Consider the following 24619-nt stretch of genomic DNA (forward strand, 5'->3'; position numbering starts at 1 on the left):
ATAGGCAAGTCTTTAGGTATAGAGAGAAAAGAGAAACAGACCACCATTTGGTATGGGTCTTCTCAAGTTATTTTTATCAGTTTAAAAAAAAAAAAAAAATGGAAACAGCCTGAACACACTTGTTCCAATTTCCAATTATGTGGTTCACTGCCAGGAAAAGCAACGTGGGTATGCTAAAAGTAGTGGTTAGTGAGCTAGCATTTACAAATACAGCGATTCATTTCTGCCATAGATAGGTACATCCTTAGACATTAACTGAGAATGTAGGCTTCTAATTTCAGCTTTGTTCTAATAGTTTATCTTTTTTACTTTACAGAATTGTATTGATTTTGAAGCCCTGGCATTCAGACAAATCCTGACTTCTAGTTTTTGAATGTGAATACCTCAATACTTGTATTAAAATCAGAAACAGATCCCGACTGCCTATCCTTATTTGCACTGTAAAGTTTTTATCTTTCACTTCATTTACATAGAACTACTGCCATGTGGGAAGTAATACTAAAAGAATGGTTCCTGTAATTTTTTTTTTTTTTTAAGATTTATTTGTCAGAAAGAAGAGTATAGGCAGGGGCAGCGGCAGGCAGAGGGAGAAGCAGGCTCCCCACTGAGCAGGGAGCCCGATGTGGGACTCATTCCTAGGACCCCCAAGGTCATGACCTGGGCCAAAGGCAGACGCTTAATCAGCTGAGCTGCCCAGATGTTCTCAGTTTCTGTAATATTAAGTATGATCAAAATAACACCTATAATAAGTAATGATTAACTTTATTCTTTAAGTTAGCCAGCAAGCTTGGTTCTTGGGGCAAATAGTGTGAATAAGCCTTTCACAATCCTTTATCTCTTTCTTCCTCATCCACAGAAGTTGGAAACTGAAACATTCATCACACCAGACCTCCCGAGTTAGGAATGGCCAGGAGCCCACTTCTAGCCAGTAAGATGCAACCAAAGTCACTGGGTGGAGCTCCTGGAAAAGTTTACTTTGTTTTTTTAAGGAACATATTTGGCTGGCATGTACTTTGTCTATGACAACCTAATTTTAAAAGATGAAATTTTATTAGATAAGTAGCTTGATATTATAAAGAGAAGAGCATTAGAAAATACCAGCAGTACAATCTCTTCAACAATTAAAGTGACAGGCTAAACGTAAAAAGTTAATAGTCCCACAGAAACATAAATGGCTGCCGGCAGTCTATATTCTTCTTCTTTGCTTTAATGAATGACTTGTACGCACATCTTCCAGCTTGTCTTCTGGAGGTTTGGGCACAGATGAAATGACCTGGTTTAAAAAAAGAGAACCACCAAAACTTAGTTTTTGTAGTACAAGAATAAGTAAACTATTAGAAGAGGAAGGATATACATCTAATAGTCCAATTCTTGCCATCAGGTTTGAGGCAGACTGAGCCCAATTTCAGGGTAAAGCCTGTACCCTTGCACTACAGCAAGGTTTTCTGTCCGAACACTGATAGGAGTAAAATTTCTAAAGCCATTTAATAAGAAAAAAAATTGGGAGAAAAGTAAATACATACTCTAACAATCCTTTGTAGATCTGAAGTCATTCACTATCTTATAGATACAGACAGACATCCCGATTCTGCATAACTTGAAACACTAATAACATCTGCTGTATTTAGAGACATGGAGCTTTGAGGGGGGAGATAAGAAATTTGGAGAAATAAGCAGAAAATGTTATAATCCTCAGTTTCCTAGGGAAGTGAAACCAAACACACCATCAGAAAAAGTGACAATGTGTTAAAGCAGAGTATAACAGTCTTGATCTAAATGCACAATTATTAGAAACTGTAGTAAGTCGTAGTTAGTATTTCTCAATTTTGTTGTCCTACTGTTTCCTTACCTAGGATCGGGACCTAACAACTTTTTTTTTGAGATTTTATTTATTTGTCAGAAAGAGTGTGCACGAGAGAGACAGCATGGGCATGTGTGCAGGCAGAGAGAAAAGCAGGCTCCGCTGAGCAGGGAGCCCCATACGAGACTCATCCCAGACGCTGGGACCTGAGCTGAAGGCAGATGCTAACCGACTGAACCACCCAGGCATCCCCTAACAACTTTTTCCTTGAAAATACAGTCAGCTCTGGCTGAGAGAGTTATGTATCTGTATCTATGCCTCAGATCAATTCTATCTGAAGGAAAGACGGGGGCTAGCGTAACTAAAAAATTTTAAGAGGCTTAAGCATGGAAATTGTGTTCATAGATTTTTATTATTTTAAAATAAGCCCTCACCCTTAGTCAGATAATAATTTTCAGGTAGAACAAATAGACATAAATTAAGCCACCGTAGATTCCCTTTATCACATGGTAAAATACATATACAACTGCATGAAAAGCACTTCTGAACCTCAGGCTTAAAGTTTAGGACAATGGTCTTTCGCCCTTAGTTAGATTTCTGAAGGGTTTGCCCCATGAAAAGGTATCATTCAAAAGCTAATTCAAATGTTAGCTTTCTTTCATTTGTGTTCAGAAAATGGAAAAGGATTAAATAACATGTAAAGAAATTACCACTTAAGTAGCACAATCAAGCTGTACTCTACTTAAGAAGTTGACATTTTCAAATGCAGACCTTAGGGCCTAGTTTTTAGAAATCTGGTCTTATTCTATGGCTACTTTTATCAAAGAAGCAAAAAGCGTTTTAATTTGATGTAATTTGTATTAACTTTGAACTTGAGGAAAAAAAGTTGTAATAATTTTCCTTCAACACAACAGTTCTGTACTTTGGCTCATAACAGAACCATCTGGGGACCTTTAAAAAGGGAGGGCCTGGCTCCACTCTCACAGGCTGACCTCACTGACTGAAACCACTGCTTTTATATTTTGGATCTGTATGTTCTGTTCATCGTTTAAAGCGAGGATTAATGACATCAAAGCACGTACATTTCTGTTAGATTCAGTTAATTCAACAGAGAATTGTAGAAAAACACATCAAAAAGCTGAAAATGAGAATACTTTAGTTCCCACAAATCTCCATTTAGTTGTTAGTCCTATGACCAAATGGTCTCTTTAAACAGTTTTTAAAAATGATCTTACCTCTTGAAGTTTATTCCGAATTAAATTCGCTGTTGTATTCAGCGAGTCGTCATGCATGTCCACTTTAGGTATGTGAGGTAACAGAGGCCCAATCATAACCTCATTACTACTCGTGCCTGTTCCGAGAAAAGTTCCAACTTTACGATCATCTTCTCTTCTTCTTTTCCGCTCCTGCAGCTGTGTTGTCCTTGGCATAAATCTGTCAACTGCCTCTGAAGAAGTAGTAGCCTTCTGTGCACCAGGGCAGGCCAACGAATTTTTAAAAGGTTTCATTTGTATCTTCTGTGAAGAGTCATTGTGCATACAATGCACCACTGTTCCAGCACGGTTTCTACCATCCCGAGAGGAGTCTGATGCGCTGCCCATATGTTCCCCTGACGAACACGCACATTTTGAGGAAAAATAACATAAAGGCAATTCACAAGAATAAGGAAGACAAGGATCGGAGTTGCCAGTAGAAGTGTTCAGTGTGGCTGCACAAGGTCCAGAGGTCCTTGAACAGAAGTCCTGTCTAAAATCTTCTGTGTCTGTAACCAGTTTCTTCTTCGTCATGTAATGATCTTAATATTACAATTTAAAAGGTGAGAGAAGAGGAAAAAGAAATGGTTCATTTGTTTTCATCATTTGCAAATGTCCACTTTTAAAAACAAACATCACTTTAGAAGGTTAACAAACGCTACCCTGAAAAATTTATTTCTTGAGCAGGCAATACCTTCATATGTTTAAAAGCTAAAAAGGATAAAGGGTAGATTAGGGTAGATTAGTGTCAAGCTTCACTCTCTCTTTGCTCCCCATATGCCTGGTTTCCACTCCTCCATAAGTAATCCCTATTCCTACTTTCTTATTTATCTGTCCAGTAGGTCTTATTCTTCCTCCTCCCACGAACTCCTTTTTCCCCCATAATACCCATTTCTCTGCACCTTTGCACTTTCCACTTAACTGTGGATCTTAGAGGCTTTTTCTAGGTCATCACATAGAATGCTTTTTACCCCAGCTTCGGAGTATTCTGCTCTATGAATGTATCGTGATGCTTAGCTTGTTTGTTAGTTTTTAAAGGCGGCGATATGTGGGACCTGTATTTTGTCATTTTATTTGCCACACAACCATAGACGTTTTCGGGGAGCTACTCACATGCACCACAGGTTAATGCTCAGTGTCTACTAATGACCAGGGACTCTCAATAGCTCTCTTGCCAAATTTTCAGGTACGTTTTTCCAGAGTCCTCCCACCTTATTTCTTTTTTCACCTCTGCCACATGTCACTTCCCCAGTCAAAAACTCCTCATATTCAGTAACTGTATGGACATTGACTTTGTCTTTTCATTGAAGTGTGGAAACTTGGCAATCTGAGACTCCAGTATCATTCAGATTTCAGACCACACACACTACTTTAGTCCAATTCTGAGTGTTCTGTTCCTACAATCCTTGTACCAGATCCCATGACTCTATTCCAGGCACCTGGAATTTGTATCTAGGGAAACCCAGTTGGGAATATGGGCCACGTGGCCAGCTGCTGGTCGTGGGACTTTTCCACGTTCAGCAGTTTTAGATTAGCAGTTGGTAACTAGTCTGCAAATCATAATTGTTTCTCACTGCCTTTGGTCAAGCCTTAATTCCCCAGCATGGGATATAACGCCCTCATGATTCAGTTCCTGTTCTCTTCTCTAATCTTATTTCTCACTGTAGCCCCTGTGCTGTGGTTATCCTGTACTCTTCATGTTCCTTCAGAAGCATGATGCTTATTTACCCAGGCTACTTGGCCTACCTTCCCATTGCTTTCTTTCCCCTTCTGAGTAATGTCTACTTATCCTTCAAAACTCAGCCACCTCTCTCAACCTGTAGGAACTCTTCCACATGCCAACATCTCTCCCTTTCCAGCCCAGATTACTTAAGAGCGCTGCCCAGAATCCCACAGTTTACAGTTACTGAATATTGTGATCATTTATCTGCCTCTCTTCCCACCAGACTGGGAGCTCCATGATGGTATACCTAGCAGAGGGCCTGACACAAGGAGGTGTTCCGTAACTGGATTTCCATACCTTTATTTTTAGTAGTTCTTGTTATATAAGCCTTTCTCTCCTGTAACTTTTTTCTAGTTTCTTCAACTGTTTCAAATTCTGGAGCATAGCACACATGAAGCAATCCACCAAAGAAACTCTGTTCATCCATTTTTCTCTTGGCTATCCTAAACAGAAGACAGCGTGGTTTATTAATCTCGATTTACTTAGGATCAAAGCCGAACTAGTATACAATGCACTGATCTAAAGAGCAACATTCAGGTTTTGCTCCCACACATCCTCTTGTGTAGGAGTTAAGATGTGCTGCTTGTGGATGGTATTGACTCTACTGATCTGGTGCATACTTTTTGAGCCTTTCATCCCTCTCCCTATAGTGCTAACAGGTTTTGAGCTAAGTCATCCACACATAACCAGACGCCCTTTAATTAACTAAGGAGCCACCAGCTAACCTGAGGTACACAATCTGTGGTCGTGAAATAGAGATTTCTCTGTGTTAAGTGGCCCTTAAGAGTTAGCTCATACCCAATTTAGCCTTTTCAGCACAATGGGATTCATACATAAAAATTGATAATATTGTAATCTAAAAATCTTCAATAATTAACCACTGAATACATAACTAATAAATGAGAAAGTAAGGATAATATTCAACAAATACTTATTATATATATATATATATATATAGCCAGGACTTAAGCTACAATAAATATTTAAGTACTTCTGTGCCCAGGAATAATGATAAAAATACTAGATTTTACCATGCAACAGGTAGTATCCTAAGTGAATTAACATTTCATAAAAACCATAGGATGACATGAGGTCTGGGGAGATTTGTAACAGCCATGCTATAGTTTGTGGAGCTATGATTCAAACTGAGATGTTGAACTGCAAAGCATACTGTACTATGTGCTCTGGAAGATGCAAAAGCTCTAGAAAATATGCTTCCCTAACCGTGAGGGGCAGGCCAGTTGGTTAGGGACAGTGAGATTACATATGAGAGCAAACTGAGAACAACATAAACTAGTGCCTTTGTGGCAGACTGCAAATCCTATTCATAGTACAGAAAGACAGGATGAAGGGTGGGGTGCCTGGTTAGCTAAGTTGGTAGGCTATGGGAGTCTTGATCTCGGGGTTGTAAGTTTGAGCCCCACACTGGGTGTACAGATTACTCAAAAATAAAATCTTTAAAAAAGAGAGAGAGAGAAAAGAAAATATGAATGATAATAGCCAAAGAAGGATGGGTCTTGGAGAGAATTAGTGACAAGAATGGGGTCAACAGAAAACTAGTACGGCATTTCATACTTCAGCCTTACTGAAGCAGAGTTTCTGTTAACAGAAAAGTGGAAAAGGTTGAGTCAATTCACAAAGGTGCATAACATTAAGAACTTCAACAGCTAATGTTTACTGCATTCTGAACACAGGAGGCACTACATTTAGCCCCTTTACATCGATTATCTTATACCATCCTCACACAACCCCCAAGGTAGGTCCTTTTACCATACAGATTTTGCAGAAGAGAAAAAAACAGCCTTACTGATATTAAATAACTTGTCCAAAGTCATGATGCTAGTAAGCAGTGGAGTTCAAAAACTTACCCCAAACCCAGTTTTTAATCTACGACAATACATCATCAAAGGCTGTTAAGCATGGGAATGACATTTAATACTGGAGTAAGATAAAAATAATATAGGGCCATGTTAGGTTATTCAGTAATTCAGGTATGAATGAGGGACAACTGGGGCCAAAGTGATAGCAGCGGGAATGGAGGAAATGAAACTTATGCATAACTTGAACATTACCTTGCACTTTGTAAGTTCATAAACTTAATAAGATAAACTTCTGTAAAGTCTTCTGCTGGGTATTCATCTAGAGGATTATACTGTTCAATTGCACCATATAGAGCAAATCGCTCAACTAATTCCTTCATTGCTCCCACTGCAGGAACTCCTTGTATTAACAAGTACCGAGATTCCAAATTGATTGTATATACCTAAAAGAAATGAAAACACACAAAGATGTATCTTCCAAATAAGCCTAAGACATATCTTCTATTTAAAAAAAAAAAAAGAGCTTGGGGATTAAAAACTACACTTATCATGCTGAGCACCAAGTAATATCCTCAGATAGAACTGCTTAATCACCATATTGTACACCTGAAACTAATATAACACTCCGTTAACTATACTGGAATTAAAATTAAAAACTTAAGAGCTCTGGAAAAAAACATTCTGTTCAGCTGGTCTACCAAAAAAAAAAAAAAAAAAAGAATAAATTCACTCCTTCCGGTGAGGGCCTCTAATTAAAACACAGACTCTTCAATCGACATAATTTACAGAAGTTGGCTCAGAATAAGTTACCTAGAAAGAGATAAAAATTGAGTGCTTACCATGCGCCAAGCGCTACTGTAAACACGGAAGATACAATGACTAAAATAAAGTCCTGTCCTTCCGGAGCTGACGTTACAGCAGTTGACCAAAGGGGGTTCGTGAGAATTTTTGGCCACCGAGTACCAGTTTCTCATACCCATCTCCAATGACTGATGGACAGCACCGCAGCCCTTCAAGCCTTTATTACATAAAGTGGGCATGTGGAGCTAGAGCTAAGATGAAGTTATCAGGAATAGTGAATGAAACCAAAATCACTTTACCCTGACAGCACGAGGCCGCCGCCCCTCCCGATACTTGGCCCGCGTGTCGCATACAGCCCTCTGAACGTGGTGATCAAATACGCCTCCAAGTTCGCCGCCACTCGACGCCATCTTGCCTATTCGACCCTTGCGAAAACGATAACATCCGTCTCGCCGCATCCCTGTTCACCCAATAAGAGAGGGAGATGGGTCAAGGCGTGCCAGGACTGGCTGGAGAATCGACAGCGTCTGGCATCGTTTCCTGTGAGTGAGATTTCGGTGAACGAGGTGCCGCCCTCCAGCGGCCTGGCGGAGAAACCTCGGAGAGCTCGAGCCCTTTGCCTGTCCCTCCTCTTCCCGGCGCGCGCGGCGAGAGGGGCGTGGCCTCAGGGGGCGGGGTCGATCGATCTTCTCTGGCTCCGACGCCCTCGGTCTGCTCAGTGGCCAGCGTCCGCTTAAGTGGACGGCTGAGGGGTGGTCCTCGCTTGTCTAGGATGTGGGGTACCGATCGCCTGGCGGGTGCAGAGGGTGGTGGGGTAGCGGTGACTGTGGTTTTCACCAACGCCCGCGACTGCTTCCTCCACTTGCCCCGGCGCCTCGTGGCCCAGCTGCACCTGCTGCAGGTAACGCGCCAGCCCTGGACGGCGGCTCGCAACCCAGACTCGCGACACCCGGTTGGCAGCCTGGGGTCGCACCGGGCCAAGACCTTTTAGGGACGCGGCGGCCCTCAAGCCTGTCGGGGCGGGGTGGCACGGACTGCCTTTAGTCGCCACCGAGCCGTTCAGAGGCCAGGCTGAGGGCTCCTCGAGGGCAAGGCCGGGGAGGGTAGGCTCTGCAGCCCACACCACGTCTAGTGCACCCTGGGCCTTTAACTTGCTCTGTTTCAGGTGTTTTCACTCGGTGACACTGGGCTTTTAAACATCCTGACATTTACGTCTGCATTCAGTTTGGAAAAGCTCCTGGGAAGTCGCTAATTTTTATTTTTATTTTTTAAAAAAAGTTTTTCTTTCTAGTGATTTTCAGGTGCCTGCATGGCTTCCGTCCCGGGCTCCAGAGGGAGGGGCAGATTTGGTTTGCAGAGTCCCTGTAGGTTAACAGGGTATGTTAACAGGAACTGAGCACCGTGTCCCACAAGCGGGGTAGTTTAATAAAATAAGGTTTTTCCCCGTGTCGCCGATGCTCGGAACAGTTCTGAGGTGTACCAGAAATGTGCAGTAGAATTATGCATATTTGGAAGTACATAGGTAGGATTGCTTGAACCTCTCCGGTCAGTTACCCTTTTAATTATTAATTAAAGGAGGTACATCCTCATTTTCTTACTAGAAATAGAGGCACATAGTCTTATGAGTTTGATATGCTTATGCTGGCAAAGGGATAGAATATTTGAAATCCTGGATGCATAGTACCCACTACCGGCTAATCATGCAGAAATATTTAAGAATTTACAGTAATTTTAAGTATCCTACCTTTCCACTTTACTTTTCTGGAACTGTTTTTCTAGATTTTTTTTACCCTAGAATTATTGGCTTAGAGGGCATAGGTAATTATTAAAGCAGGAAGTCATAAGTTGGGAGTTAATGTGTTGAATTATTTTATTTGGGCTGAAGCATAGAGGACATAATACCTACAATGCTGTAATGGGAAGAGGGTCAGAAGAATAGTTTCCTGGCCTGTGTCAGATTTACCTTTAAGTTTTTCAAAATACCAGTGTTCTGGTCCTTCCTCAGACTTCTTGAATCAGAATCCTGGGGAGTGAGCTTTAGGCATCTGTAATTAAAAATATATATGTATCTTTGGGCTACTTGGATACACAAGAATTGAGCCCTACTATTATAGAATCATAGAACGTTAATGGCGAAAGGGACCTGGGGCATCTAGGTCATTTATGTACTTTCACGTGTTAGGAAACTAGCACTCCTAGGCAGGTACCATTTCCAGGTAATTTGTCCTCTTGTCTCTCACTTACTGTGCAGCATCCAGACCGGCCTTCTCACTGTTTCTTCCGTAACCTAGCAACTTCCTACTTCTGCACTCTTACTCTTGCTATTCTTTCTCCCCAAAATGTTTTTCTTCATTTCATGCCTTCAAAAGCTGAGGGTGATCTTACCTCCTCCGCCAAGCTTTCAAATTCTCGGTTGCTCACATTTGTCTCCTTTTCAAAACTTCACTTTTGTGTTTATGTGACACATCTCACTTGTACTCTGTGTCTCAGGTGTCATCATTGGCTTATCCAAGCCCCTATTTCAGGACTGGATACCCAGTAGATGCCTTAACTTGGGATTTTTTTTTTTTTTTAAGATTTTATTTATTTATTTGACAGACAAAGATCACAAGCAGGCAGAGAGGCAGGCAGGGGGGTGGGGGAAGCAGGCTCCCCACGGAGCAGAGAGCCCGATGCGGGGCTCGATCCCAGAACCCTGAGACCATGACCTGAGCTGAAGGCAGAGGCTTAACCCACTGAGCCACCCAGGTGCTCCTAACTCGGGATTTTTTAACCTTGGTGCTCTAGGCTGGATAATTTTTTGTTGTGGGTGACTGTGGCTGGTATTGTAAAATATTTAACAATATCTTTGACCTTTAGCCACTAGATGCCAGTAGCACACCTCCTTTTCAGTAGTGATAGTCCAAAAAAGTCTCCACATGTCTTTACATGTTGCCAGATGTCTCCTGGGGAACAGAAATCACCCCCAGTTGAGAACCATTGCTTTAACTCAGTTATTTTGTCTGTATACTGGGCTCCGTGCTTGCTGTGATTGCTGAAATGGGGGAAAGGATTCCCGTCCACACTGAATGCAGACAAACAAACCTAAATTGCCATCCAGAAATGGCCAGATAAGGACTTGTCATTTCCTTTGTGTTAGCAAGAGAGAACCCAGGCCTTGGATCTGGCCGGTCCTAAGGCCTGACCACCCATGATTTCACCTGAAAGTTCTCTCCAGATGATACTGGTACCACAGGTATAGGCAAAAGCACGTGGTCAGTCATTTGTTGATTGACCGGAGAAGCGGGCTCCTTTCTCTCCAGTCTGCTGGTTTCTTTTAACCTGAGGTTCTGTGGTTCAGGTGAAAAAGGTTTTACATGAAAATGGACTCTGATGAGTCTGCAAGGTTTACCAAATCCAACTGAATATATATTATGACTGTGGCACTGGTTACTACATTTTGACTGAATGAGTAATTGAGGTACTTTTCCTGTTTGATGAAGTTGATTTTCCCCTTTCCTGGTGAGTTGGTAGAATTCGCCTCTTTGATATTTCAGGGCATATTTTGTATTTCCTTATTGAACATCTCTGGTTTTGAGAGCTTCTTCTTGTGAAATAGGAGTTGATCTGGGTTATATGCCACAGACTCTTATGAAAGTGTAGAAAGCACCTGGCGGGGGTTGGTCATTTTCACCCTTGTAATCACAGCTGACACAATTACAGCTGACAGTCATTTGGAATTTGACTCCAAATCCAGGGCTCTGTATACTTTATCACACGGTGCTTGGTGGAAAGGTCTTGTCATCGTGAGCAGTTGGACTATTCTGTGAATTGTGGGAAAAATTACACAACTAAGTGGTACATAATGACTTTCTTCTATACAAAATTTTAATAACAGCTAATTTAAAGTACATTATATTGCTTCAGAAGTGGCTCCAACAACCTTTAAAAGTTTCCTATTTAAAGAAACAATAAGCGGCCTATAACAAGTTTTGAGGTAGTGAAATTTGATGTAAATGAATGGATTTAATAATTGAATTTATTTTGATATAAATAAATGACTTTAATATTACTAAAACTTCCTGAGATGGTAAGTTTTGATGAAGTTTTTACTTTTTATTGAAAAAATGATATATGTTTACAAATGCTGATGATACAGTGTTAAGTGGGGAAAAGGATACTAAATCCTGACTATAATATACAACTATTTTAAAAATTTTGCAAAGAAAACAGGATTAGTTAGAAATAGACAAAATTGTTCATGTGGTTGTCTTGTGGAAAGAATATCAGTAATTCCTTTTTTCTTCCAAGTTTATATAATTTTTAAGGTTTCAATAATGAGTTTGTAGTTCTTTAATGATAGAAAACATTGTTTTTTAGTGCTTAGCCACAAACTTAACGTATTTTATATAATTGTTCTTAATAGGAACACATTTCATATTTTGACTTTAGTTCTTAGAATTCCATAGTGGTAAAACTTTCAAAATTATTTAAGAAGCTGTGTTGTATAAAATTTCTGGAAGTGTACGTAAGAAACTATAAAGCTTAATTACCTCTGGGAACGGGAACCTAGCTTCTTGTTTTATTTATTTATTTTTTTGGTAACGTTTGTGCTTTTACCAGGCACATTTACTGTCTTCTAATAAACAAATAGTTACATTTTTAATGATCATGATATATTTCTACTTATTGACTCATGCTCTACTAAAATAGTAAATTTGTAGCTTATTGAATAATTTCATTGTTGATAGATATTTAAGACAGTCATAAGTTTCACTGTTAGAGAAAATACTGCAGAGATATGCTCTGGTGTGGTTTTCTTCTTCTTTGAATCATTAATCCAGAATAAGTACTCAAATACATATATGGCTCAAAGTTTAGGTAAATTCATTGGCTACCTAGTGCCATTTTGAATTTTGGAATGGTTGAATGAATTTATAATGCCATCATAAGAAAACAAGGGTATTGGTTTCACCCATAGCATCACCAGCTTTGGTTATCAGAAACGATTCTAGCTTTTTAAATGCTCTAATCTGCACAACAGAGCTATCAGCTATCTGTAGAACTCTTTTTGTATGTGTGGGTTGCAATCATAGTTTATTTTTTATGTGAATCCAGAAAAGCATATAAAGACTCTCACCCCTCCTTTTTTATTTCTTCTCCCCACCCTCTTTCTTCTTGAATAAATAGAACCAAGCTATAGAAGTAGCCTGGGGTCACCAGCCTGCATTCTTGAGTTGGGTGGAAGGTAGGCATTTTAGTGATCAAGGCGAAAATGTGGCTGAAATTAACAGACAAGTTGGTCAGAAACTTGGACTCTCAAATGGGGACCAGGTAAGTACAAAATATGATGACTATGACTTTCTCCTAATGTACAATATAGCAATGGGAAGAAAAAGTTCAGATTAATTTTTTTTTCAGAATAATTTTTTTAAGGAGGCGAGATGACGCCTAACTTGTGTGCTGCTATAACCAGTCCAGCATACTCAAGTTAACTATATACTGTTGTTAAGTCATTATCTTGTAGTCTGCTCCCTACTTCCTACTTGACTTTGTGTTGTATTTTACTCACTTTCCAGTTCTCTAATTTTGTTTGTGTGTAATTATTTTTACTTTATGAATTATTGAGTTTTACTTATTGTTATTTAAAAAATATTTCATTTGTTTATTTATTTGACAGAGCGAGAGAGAGATCACAAGTAGGCAGAGAGAGAGGAGGAAGCAGGCTTCCCACTGAGCGGAGAGCCCAATGCAGGGCTCGATCCCAGGACCCTCAGATCATGACCTGAGCTGAAGGCAGAGGCTTAACCCACTGTGTCACCCAGGCACCCCTACTTATTATTATTGAACTTAATTTGTTTCTGGCAAATCTTCTAACCTTCCAGGGTCATACTTGATTTTAAAAAACTATCCAACAGAAGAGTTGTTATTTTTCTATTTTTGTCTTGACTATGGATTTAATGTGCTTAGGTTGTAAACCCCAAAGCTAAAGGACTTCTATGTTTTCATTTAATTGTATTCACCAATTTTTTCCTTTCTAAATCTTTAAACTGCAGAAGTAATACTCATTACAAGTATTTTACAATCGAAAGTAAAAAAATGTTTTTCTCTTTCTTTAACCCCAGCCTCAGAATGAGTGTGTACTGTATGTTGGGATCTCAGTATACCTTTAGGATTTAAAGAATGGGATCATACACAGTTTCTGCAGTTTTTCCCTCCCACAAAATATACCAGAGATACCTCTCCATGTATTACACAATATACACTGAACATCTTTGTATGCATATGTGGAGTAAAATACTACAAATTGAATTGCAGAGTCTTGGGGGCTGTACATTTAAAATGTTGATAAATGGGGCTAAACTGCATTCTGTCACCAGTTCCCACAACAGGATCCCACAGCGTCACATCTTTTTAACTTGTTTTGAACACAGACTAATTTTGTTCATGAATGTTTTTGATAATGAGAATAATCCACTAGTGAGAAATCCATAGGCCTCATATTAGTCCTTTGCTTACCCTAAATCTTTGGTAGAATCTTAAAACTTCAGCACCACAGCGACCCTAGATATCACTAACTTTGGTGCTTTGCTCTACAAACCTAGGGAGATAGAACATTTTGCCCAGGACGGTATAGCAAGTTCAAGTTCTGCTCTCTTCGAGTATGTAGTCCTTCCCTGTGGGAAACACCAGCTTCCTGTTTCCAACCTTGATGTCTTCATCAGCCTCTAAACAGTCTTGTGTGTATGTCTGTTTTTTTCCCAGAGATTTTATTTATTTAATTTGTCAGAGAGAGAGGGAGAGCACAAGCAGGGGGAGTGGCAGGCAGAGCAGGCAGAGGGAGAAGCAGGCTCCCCGCTGAGCAAGAAGCCCTATACGGAAGTCGATCCCAGGACCCTGGGATCATGATCTGAGTCAAGGGCAGCGGCTTAACTGACTGAGCCACCCAGGCTTCCCTGTCTTGTGTGTTTTTAATGCCTCTTTACTTCAAGGTGAACTTTGACCTGATTTCCTGCAGATTCTCTGTTATTGTGTCTAAGGCATTCTCTCCCAAAGAATATGAACAAAGTGGACTGGCTCACCCAGGATTCCAGCTTCTTGGTGGGCGGGAGCTGCTTTGTGCTTTCCCCCAATCACTCTTTTCATATAGGGCCTGTGGGAGATGCTGAAGGAAGATTCACTGACAGTGGCTTTTGGGGAAATTCAGCTCCAATCCACTAAGCAGAGAAGGAAGGGCTGGTTTACTGGAGCGTGTAATACTTGGTGGCTTTGGGTTTTACTCCTCCATTCTCAGAAATGCATATAGAAAGTGGCAAAAAAGGTGGGAGAGTCCAACTTCTTGAGACACACTAGCATTTCATATATATCCATAGACTGGAATGAGGGCACATTTGTTTCACTTTACTTCTAGCTGTGAATGTTTATACTTGTAAGTAATTGGCTCTGATCTCTGTCTCTCTACATTTTTTTCTTACTTTTCTTGAAGCACCATGGCTTGAGGTTAGTTATAAAACTAAGTCATAGAACTTTTAGAAATAATAAAGTATGTATATATTAGATCAAGCCATGACCTGATGTCATTGTTGTATCTTCTTACATTTTTGAATTATTTTTCTTTTGTTAATGGTTGTCTTTATTTGTTATTTATTTATTTTAAAGATTTTATTTATTTATTTGACGTAGAGAGAGATCACAAGTCGTCAGAGAGGCAGGCAGAGACAGAGGAAGCAGGTTCCCCGCTGAGCAGAGAGCCTGATGCGGGACTCGATCCCAGGACCCTGAGATCATGACCTGAGTTGAAGGTAGAGGCCTAACCCACTGAGCCATGCAGGTGCCCCAGTTATTATTATTTTTTAAAGTAGGCTCCGGGGCACCTGGGTGGCTCAGTGGGTTAAGCCGCTGCCTTCGGCTCAGGTCATGATCTCAGGGTCCTGGGATCGAGTCCCGCATGGGGCTCTCTGCTCAGCAGGGAGCCTACTTCCCTCTCTCTCTCTCTCTCTGCCTGCCTCTCTGCCTACTTGTGATCTCTCTGTCAAATAAATAAATAAATAAATATCTTTAAAAAAATAATAATAAAGTAGGCTCCACATCCAGTGGGAAGCCCAACACGGGGCCTGAACTCACGGCCCTGAGATTGAGACTGGAGTTGAGATCAAGAGTCAGATGTTTAACTGACTGAGCCACCCGGGTACCCCACTTATCTTTAAATCTTTTAATTATTCTTTTAAATTTTTAAAAAAGATTTTATTTATTTGACAGAGAGAGTGAGAGCACAAGCTAGGGGAGCAGCAGGCAGAGGGAGAGGCAGGCTCCCCACTGAGGGAGCCCGATATGGGATGCTGGGATCATGACCTGAGCTAAAGGCAGACATTTAATGGACTGAGCCACCCAAACACCCCTTATCTTTAATTTCTAAAACATATGTTGTGCTAGGATATATTTTCCTTTTTCCTATAATTAGTTGTGGGACATTTTTTTCCTAAATGTTGAGTATATCAAGGTGTAGCAAAGAATAAGTGCTTAATAATTATTTGTCCTGTGGAGATCTACACAATACATAGAGGCACACATGCTCACTCATTCACTCGCTCACGCTTAATTACTTACCTAAAGAGAACTTCTCATTTCCTAGGGATACAAAAAGTCTTTTAAAAGTAGTTTTACATTTTCCGTTTTTTCCAGGTGTTTCTCAAGCTGTGCTCCCGTGTGGTATCTTGTCAACAAGTTGAGGTGGAACCTCTCTCAGCAGATGACTGGGAGATACTGGTAAAGAAAATACAATGGGAACTAGCCCAGTTTACCCGTAGACTACTTCAGCATAGTTGTTGGTTTATACGGAAGTCTAGTTGACACACAGCATTACATTAGATTCAGGTGTACAGCATAGTGATTGACCGTACATCACGCCATGCTCACAATGTAGCTGCCACCTGTCACCAGACAATGCCGTTATGATACCATTGACTACATTTCCCATGCTGTGCCTCTTATCCCTGTGGTTTAATCATTCCATAAGTGGAAGACAAAACAGTGTCTTTAAAGTTGTCTTTTCTGAGCTACATTGTATAGTCTGAGTTGGTTCGAGTTAGAAGAGTGAATTATGATTTCCTTACTAGACGTGGAATGACAAAAGGTGAAGTGAATAGGTCTTTCTGTTTGTTGGATGTAGGAGCTGCATGCTGCTTCCCTCGAACAGCATCTTCTGGATCAGATTCGAATAGTTTTTCCAAAAGCTGTTTTTCCTGTCTGGGTTGATCAACAAACTTATGTATTTATCCGAATTGGTAGGTGCTATTATATTTTCCATTGTGTTCGACACCATAGCATCAAGTCCATAGCAGAGGGGAACATGTACTAAGGAGCTTTCTTTTCCACACAGTTGCACTCATGCCAGCTGCTGCTTATGGAAGGCTGGAAACTGACACTAAACTCCTTATTCAGCCAAAGACCCGCCAAGCCAAGGAGGATACATTTTCAAAAGCAGATAATGCACATGGGAAATTTCATAATTATGGAGGAGACCAAAAAGGATTGACAGGCCCTGGGTCTAGTAAGACGGATTCCGAGGTGACAGCTGACTCCCCATCCATGCCAAGCTTATGGACTATGATAGGAAACATTTTTTCTTTTGGGTCTGAGAAGAAGCCGGAGCTATCCTGGGGTTTAACTGAAATGAATGCATTCAAAACTATGCAATCCAAAGTCGTTCCTCTAGACAACATTTTCAGAGTGTGTAAATCACAGCCTCCCAGTGTGTGTATCATGACAGCAACTTTGGAATTTCACAGACACTGTGCCATACATGTATTTCCATGGGACCAGGAGTATTTTGATGTGGAGCCCAGCTTTACTGTGACCTACGGAAAGCTAATTAAGCTATTTTCTCCAAAGCAACAGCAAAGTAAAACCAAACAAAATGTCCTGTCACCTGAAAAAGAGAAGCAGACTTTAGAACCACTAGATCAAAAACTGATCAGCTCGGGCCACAGTCAGGAAGCGGCTAAGGCCTGTGTGCTGCAAGTAGTCTGGAATGGACTTGAGGAATTGAAGAATGCCACCAAATACACCAAAACTGTAGAAGCTCTTCATCTTGGGAAAGTCTGGGTTAGTATAAAATGTACTATTAAGGAGAAAGCAATTTCCTGTTGCTTGAAATTCTCTAAATTACAAATTAGAAAAATGTTTTTTTTTTTTTTTAATTTATTTGTTTGACAGAGAGAGATCACAAGTAGACAGAGAGGCAGGCAGAGAGAGAGGGAAGCAGGCTCCCTCCTGAGCAGAGAGCCTGATGTAGGACTCGATCCTAGGACCCTGAGATCATGACCTGAGCTGAAGGCAACGGCTTAACCTACTGAGCCACCCAGGCACCCCTAGAAAAATGTTTTATATATAATTTGGAAGTCAGTATAGTAAGAAAGAGTGTCTAAAGTCCCTGCAGGGACTCATTTCTGAGTGCAAGGTAAAGTCCTTGTTCGGGTGAAGGGTGCGTATTTCCTGGTTAAGGAAACTTGGACAGCTGTGAGATGCAGGCCCAGAGAGGTCAGAATTGCTTGCCTGAGGTCACACAGTAAGTATAACCAGGAGTCACACCCAGGTGGGCTGACTCTCGAGTTCACACTTAACATGGGGTGCCTTACGAAGCCTCACATCTTTAATACCTGCAGAAGGTTTGTTCCCCAGTTCCCGAAAGCCAGGGCAGGACTTGCTGTGTATTGGGGGAAGTACCCAGTTAGGGAGACCCATAGCGTGAGGGGGCACCTGGATGGGAGTGTAGCCAGAAGCTGCTTACCCTGCTGGAATCCGCTCTTTGACTGTGGGACTGTGAAGGGGAGGAGGGCAACCAGTGTCCACCTTCTCATCCTGGCCTCAGATAGTAATGCTTAGTTTATGTGGAATAAGTCACCAGCTCCTTTTGTTTGTTTCTTACTCTGACCCATTGTGAAGGCAGACCTCATGGTGATAAAGGGAGGAAATTATTAGGACAGAGGAGAAAAATAGGAGAGCAAGGGGGTCTCCTTTGTAGATTTCTTTTATTGCCAGTTTCACCTCTGACCTCTGTGCTGGCAACTTAAAAAGTTTTCATCTTCTTAGCTTACATCGTTTTCTAAAATTCTGGGCCATAAAATTCTGGCCCATTATTTGCCGTTAGCCCTAAACTTCTAGTTTAGGGGGTCCTGCTGCATCTTCAACACACTTCAACATCTAACACTGAACTTGTCAGCACTTCTCTTTTCTGTTAATGGTTCTGCTGTTTGGTGGCAATACCATTGTTTTCCTTGAGGACATGGTGAAGAAGTGCCAGGTAGGGGCCTAGGGACCTTGTAAGACGGCAGTGAGGAGTCCGCGCTTACCGCTGCACTTGAGATGTTGGCGGCCATGGGCACCGAGGAGTGGCGGTCCCCAATCAGGCTTGACTTGAGAGAGCCAGATTGATGCATCTCATTCCGAAGAGGGTGTGGAAAGAAAGAAATGAAGGGGAAAAATGGAAATGTTCGTGATACGATAGTGCCTGAATATCCATGTGGTTACTCTTATGAATCATGACAGCTTCCATCAATTTACCTGAATTCATAGAAGTTAATAACAATGTGTATGCTGTGGAATATTTTTAAAGCAAGTTTTGCACATATTGATATTTTTATTTATTTTTAAATTTCAGATTCCAGATGACCTGAGAAAGAGACTAGATATAGAAATGCATGCAGTAGTCAGAATAACTCCAGTGGAAATTACCCCTAAAATCCCAAGATCTCTAAAACTACAACCTAGAGAAAATATAGTGAGTTCAAATTTATGTTATATCACAGTGGTTTTACATGTCATGTAAAATTTCTAGTTGCTTCGGCCATGTAATAAGAATGTTGTTTTCCTTTTTGCTAGAAGGGCAAAGAAGTCTTTGTTTTATTTTGTTGTGGTAAAATATGTTTAATGAAATGCTATTTTAACCATTTTTAAGTGTGTATAGTTCAGCATTAATTACATTCATTTTATGCAATCATCACCACCCCTGTTTCCACAGCTTTCCCAGCCCCCAAACAGAAACTGTGCCCATTAAGCAATAATGCCCTATCACCTCCTATCCTAGCTCCTGGTAACCTGTAATCTATATTCTGTGTATGAATTTGCTTATTCTAGATATTTCATATAAGTGGAATTCTGTCATATTTGTCCCATGCATCTGGCTTATTTCACTTAACCTGCTTCTAAGGCTTGTCCAAGTAGTAGAACATATTCATTCCTATTTATGGTGAAATAATATTCCATTGTATGCATATACCACATTTTGTTTCTCCATTCATCTGTTGATAGACCCGTGGGTTGCTTCCATCTTTTTGGCTATTGTGAATGACACTGCTATGGACATGAGCGTACAAGTATCTGTTGAGTCCCTGCTTTGAGTTCTTTTGGGTATATATCTAGGAGTTGAGTTGCCTTTTTTTTTTTTTTTTTTTCCTTAAAGTGAAAGAGAGTTGGGTGGTGGGTGGGGGAATCTTCAGCAGGCTCCATGCCCAGCACGGAGCCCAACATAGGGCTCGATCTCACAAACCTGTGATCATGACCTGAACCAAAATCAAGATGGACACTTAACCAACTGAGCCACCCAGGCATCGAGTTGCTGGATCTTTGCATAATTCTGTTTAACTTTTTGAGAAACCGAGAAGTCTTTAATAAGCAACACACATATTATGTATATTGTGCCAATGCAAATATGGATAATTTGGCTTTTTTGTTGTTGTTGTTAAGCTCTGTGCCCAAAGTGTGGCTCGAGCTCATGACCCCAAGATCAAGACTTGCATGTCCCACTGACTGAGCCACCAGGTACCCCAATAATTTGGCTTTTAAAAGATAGATATTTTTGCCACATCTATGTAATTTTAAAAATTTTCCCTGTGTTGTTTTAGTATTAATAGTGCAGCCTGAAAGTGCTAGACTGCGCATTGATAAGTGATTGTCATCTGTGCCAGTTTAGTTTACCAGTTCCCAGAGACCTACGATACAGGAAAATTATTGTGTTACAGGTTTTAAAACTTAGACACAATTTTATCCTTCTCTGATTATTCAGATGATACTTTTTTTTAAAAGATTTTATTTATTTTACAGATCACAAGTAGGCAGAGATGCAGGCAGGGGTGGGGGGAGGAGGCTCCCCCCTGAGCAGAGAGCCCAATTCGGGGCTCGATCCCAGGACCCTGAGATCATGACCTGAGCTGAAGGCAGAGGTTTAACCCACTGAGCCACCCAGGCATCCCTCAGATGATACTTTTAAATCTTTTGGATCATGATGATCATTATAACATGGAAGAACCATTTTAACAGAACTTTCTAGTTGATGAAACCCCAGATAAAACAACTTATATGATGTACTGGAGAAGAGGAAAACAAATAGAATAAATGCCATTTCCATAATGGTATGTAACTGAACATTTAACGCCTTAGCAGAATGGAGCACAGTGATTTCTAGTTTTAACTTTTTAGTTAATCTTGGTATTTTTCAAAAGTTAGGTCTTGTGAAAAAAAATGAGATTTTTTTTTTTTTTTTTTTTTTTTTTTTTGGTCTCAGTAATAGGATATTACTACAGAATTCCTTCCTCAATCCCGAGGTGCTTATTTTAGTGGAAGCTTAGGACATTGGTAGGTCTCTCTGAGCTGATTATACCTCTTAGGACCTAAGAATTTTGATTCTAGAGGAAGTATGAGTTGCTTTCTGATTCTTCAAGTCTTGATTTTAGGTAATTTTTTATTTATTTATTTATTTATTTTACAGAGAGAGAGAGATCACAAGTAGGAGGAGAGGCAGGCAGAGAGAGGGGAGAAGCGGGCTCCCTGCTGAGCAGAGAGCCTGATGCGGGGCTCGATCCCAGGACCCCGGGATCATGACCTGAGCCGAAGGCAGAGGTTTTAACCCACTGATCTACCCAGGCGCCCCTTTATTTTAGGCATATTTTTTGTTAAGTAAACTCTACCCTACACGTGGGGCTCAAACTCAGGACCCAGAGATCAGAGTCACTTGCTCTACTAAGACCGCCAGATGCCCTTCCTTTAAGTCTTTAATTCCATTGCCCAGTAATATCCAAACAGACTATTTCTGTGATCTTTGAGAGTACAAAAGCAATGGCTATACTTAGTTTAACCCGGCTTTTGTAGTGATCACACTACTGTAGGGATAAACTGAGCTCAGTCAGCAGAGCTAAGCTTGACTCTGGACGACGAGAGAACAGAAATGCACCAGCTAAGAAATGGTGGAATGAATACAGGTTTATTTTCCTAGGCAGATATTAATGATCTTTCCTACATGAATTTTTGAGTATTCCTGTTTTTAGCTTCAATAAGGTTTTAAAAACTTAATTCTAGTTTAAAAACTTCAAAAACTTTAAAAATTAATATTTTTCTTAGAATTTCTTCATACCTTTTGAACAGTTTATTAACGTTGTACTTATTGAGCATATCAGTGCGGTAGCCTGCTTAACAGAAAAAAAAAAGTGACTTCAGCATATAAAGAGCCTATTTTTCTTACATACAAAGAAGTTTGGAGGAGCTCAGAGGCAGTTAAACTATGCCATCAGAGATCTAGGCACCTTTGGTCTTTCTGCCATCGTTGGCCTGGAACTTTCCTCCTCTTAGATGCAAGGCGTTTGCTGTACTAATAGGCATCACATCTGCATTCTTGGCAGCAGAAGAAAAGGCTAAAAGCAAAAGCTTTTCTTTGCAAAGTTGCCTTACATTTCAATTAGGAGGAGAAGCCCTTCCTAACGATTGGTGATCGCACGCCATTGGTCAGAATGCAGACATGTACTCACAGCTCAGGCTGGGAATGGAGTTTTCTTTCCCCCCTCTTTCCTAGAGGGAGGCAGGGAGAATGGGGTTGGAATGGTTATCCAGTGAGCCAAATCGTGGTACATGGATCACTGGTCATAGAGCTAAGGAGTGTTTAAAATTTCACCACTTCTGTAAATGTTTTTTGTTTTTGCCCTGCCCCCCACTTTTTTTTTAGAGAGGGAGAGAGGGGGGTGGAGGGAAAGAATCTTAAGTAGGCTCCATGCGCAGTGCAGAGCCCAATGTGGGGCTCAATCTCACGACCCTGAGATCATGACCTGAGCCAAAATCAAGAGTTGGACGCTTAGCGAACTGAGCCACCGAGGTGCCCCTGTAAATGTTTGTTCAGGCTCCACTATCCTTAATGTCAAATCCCAAATCTGTGCCTATGAATATGAACATCCTTCCTGGTTTTGTTTGGTAAGGTCTGCTTTTTTTTTTTTTTTAACTTTTAAAAAATTATTTATTTTTAGTTGTTTACATTTAATAGATTATAAAACTGAAGTTCAGAGAGTTTTCTTCATTTTCCCACAGTCACACAGATAACAAATGGTCATGCCAGGCTGGTTGCATCTCGAACTAGCACATGTAATCACATGTGCCATACGGTTGCCAAATGGGTATATAATGTGATCGATGCAATTGGCCAGTCTCCTCCCTAAGGGACACCAGCTTACGGCTCTCACCTCAGTTGAGCAAGGCTCAGAGAGGTTAAGAGGCTTGTTGTAGGTGCATCAGCTGTAACAAGGTTTGGATATTATTAGCAAGATAAGGTGTTAACCTAACTATGTTAGCGTTCATATAGGCATTTGGATAATTCATTACTGTTCTTCCCTTTACTCTGGCAGCCTAAAGATGTAAGTGAAGAAGACGTAAAAACTGCGTTCTCTTCATGGCTACAGCAGGGTACCACCACCACACGTCCTGTGATACTATCAGAGGAAGAATACATTAAGCTGAGATTTAAAGATGGTGGGTAAATTTTGTTCTTTTGGTATTTTTCCGACTGAAGAAGGTTGCGTTGTTTTTCCAACCTGTCATACAGGGGGAACAGGAAACATAATGATTAGTAAGTGGTTTTATATATCAAAGAATGCCTTTATTGAAATTTAAGTAAATTTAAATCTTTGTTTCATCTCCACTTCCGTGCTAACTCTACATATACTACTTTTTTTTTTTTTGATAGGGTTGAAGGAGTTTTCTCTAAATATAGTTAATTCTTGGGAAAGAGGAAAAGAAAACATTTTTTTGTTGAGCACCAATCTGCTACAGAAGACCACAATACAAGTAATCACATATTATTGAATATTTAATGAACTAATAATATTTGTTGCATGGGATCGATAACAAAGTATGAGTTTACCTGTAAGACTTTGTATCCTGAAGTGTGTTAGAGATGTGAATGATAAGAGTAAGGAATAACTTGATTTAAAATATTTTATTATATATTCTCTTTAACTTACCTAAACAAATCGATTTATCCTATACTTAAAGTCAAGGCACAGTTAAGTTTCAAGAATAGATTTGATTGTGTTAACTGGCAAATGGATCATGATTTCAAATTATTCTAGTATTGAAACAAAGGAAAACTAGCTCTAGGGGTTTGATTTTTAAAAAATTCATAATTTTACTTGTAGGTCTCCTGCAACCAATGTTTGCAATAACCTGCATTATTTTGGCAGTTCTTAAATTGTCAACTTTTCACAAATATTATCAGATCACTTTCCTCCCAGAAGGATTTTATAAGTGGACTTTTTAGAATACTAGATTTTCGTTAGGATAGTCACTCTTGTTATAGAGTTGAAGATACTCTAGTCATTTAGAATTTGAATGGTTGAGAACCAGACATTGTCTCTCTACTTTTGAGATAAAACTGAAGGAATACCATTCAGAGGAGATAGAAATGTAAGCATTGTGAAGAGTAAATATGACACAAATCAAAATTGCAAATATAAAAATGTATCCGTAAAATGAATGAAGGAGATGACATCCTTTACTGTTTGTTCACCATAAATATTTTTGTTCCTTGGTTGAATAAATTACTGTTGGGAAGGCTATTTTGAGTAATGATCTTGCATGCACCATATGTCTTTTCTTTCTGTGTAACAGAATCAGTAATTCCGTTTCCTGGGCCTGAGAAAAACAGACCAAAGATATAACTTTGAAATGTAAAACTGATTTTTCCTTGCTACTATAGGTCCTTCTAGATCCTATGGTAAAAGAAGAAAACAGTGAGGAAATTGACTTTATTCTTCCTTTTTTAAAGCTGAACTGCTTGGGGTAAGAAGTTCTGGCCAAACTAGTAGTATGTTTACAGCCGTGTTTGACATTATGTCTGGCAGGGTTTTTATGTATAAACATTAAAGTACATGTTAATGTCATTGAATAATCTTAATAATGCATTAATAGGTATTTTTTCAGGGATTGT

The 24619-nt window shown here is 40.1% G+C and overlaps 2 protein-coding genes across 3 annotated transcripts in view; one reads left to right on the forward strand and one right to left on the reverse strand.

Annotated features, from left to right (window-relative positions):
- Positions 1–55: 55 nt before the first annotated feature.
- On the reverse strand, positions 56–7814 carry RBM48 (RNA binding motif protein 48). The gene is made up of 5 exons (XM_046020029.1): positions 7698–7814; positions 6850–7040; positions 5075–5220; positions 3037–3596; positions 56–1273 (listed from the first exon to the last, which is right to left on the reverse strand). Exons 1-5 carry the CDS (start codon positions 7806–7808, stop codon positions 1187–1189), a joined length of 1095 nt encoding a protein of 364 aa, XP_045875985.1. The 5' UTR covers positions 7809–7814; the 3' UTR covers positions 56–1186.
- A 276-nt stretch (positions 7815–8090) lies between these two features.
- PEX1 (peroxisomal biogenesis factor 1) overlaps positions 8091–24619 on the forward strand; it is a 50690-nt gene continuing 34161 nt past the window's right edge. For both annotated transcript variants that reach the window (XM_046021195.1, XM_046021194.1), the window contains exons 1-9: positions 8091–8299; positions 12568–12711; positions 16060–16143; positions 16547–16661; positions 16757–17481; positions 19037–19156; positions 23040–23163; positions 23378–23478; positions 24389–24471. In XM_046021195.1, the coding sequence (XP_045877151.1) occupies positions 8171–8299; positions 12568–12711; positions 16060–16143; positions 16547–16661; positions 16757–17481; positions 19037–19156; positions 23040–23163; positions 23378–23478; positions 24389–24471 (1625 nt within the window). In that variant the 5' untranslated portion in view covers positions 8091–8170. The remainder of the gene's footprint in view (positions 8300–12567; positions 12712–16059; positions 16144–16546; positions 16662–16756; positions 17482–19036; positions 19157–23039; positions 23164–23377; positions 23479–24388; positions 24472–24619) is intronic.

The sequence above is a fragment of the Meles meles genome, chromosome 10 (genome assembly GCF_922984935.1).
Source record: "Meles meles chromosome 10, mMelMel3.1 paternal haplotype, whole genome shotgun sequence".
Taxonomy (NCBI): domain Eukaryota; kingdom Metazoa; phylum Chordata; class Mammalia; order Carnivora; family Mustelidae; genus Meles; species Meles meles.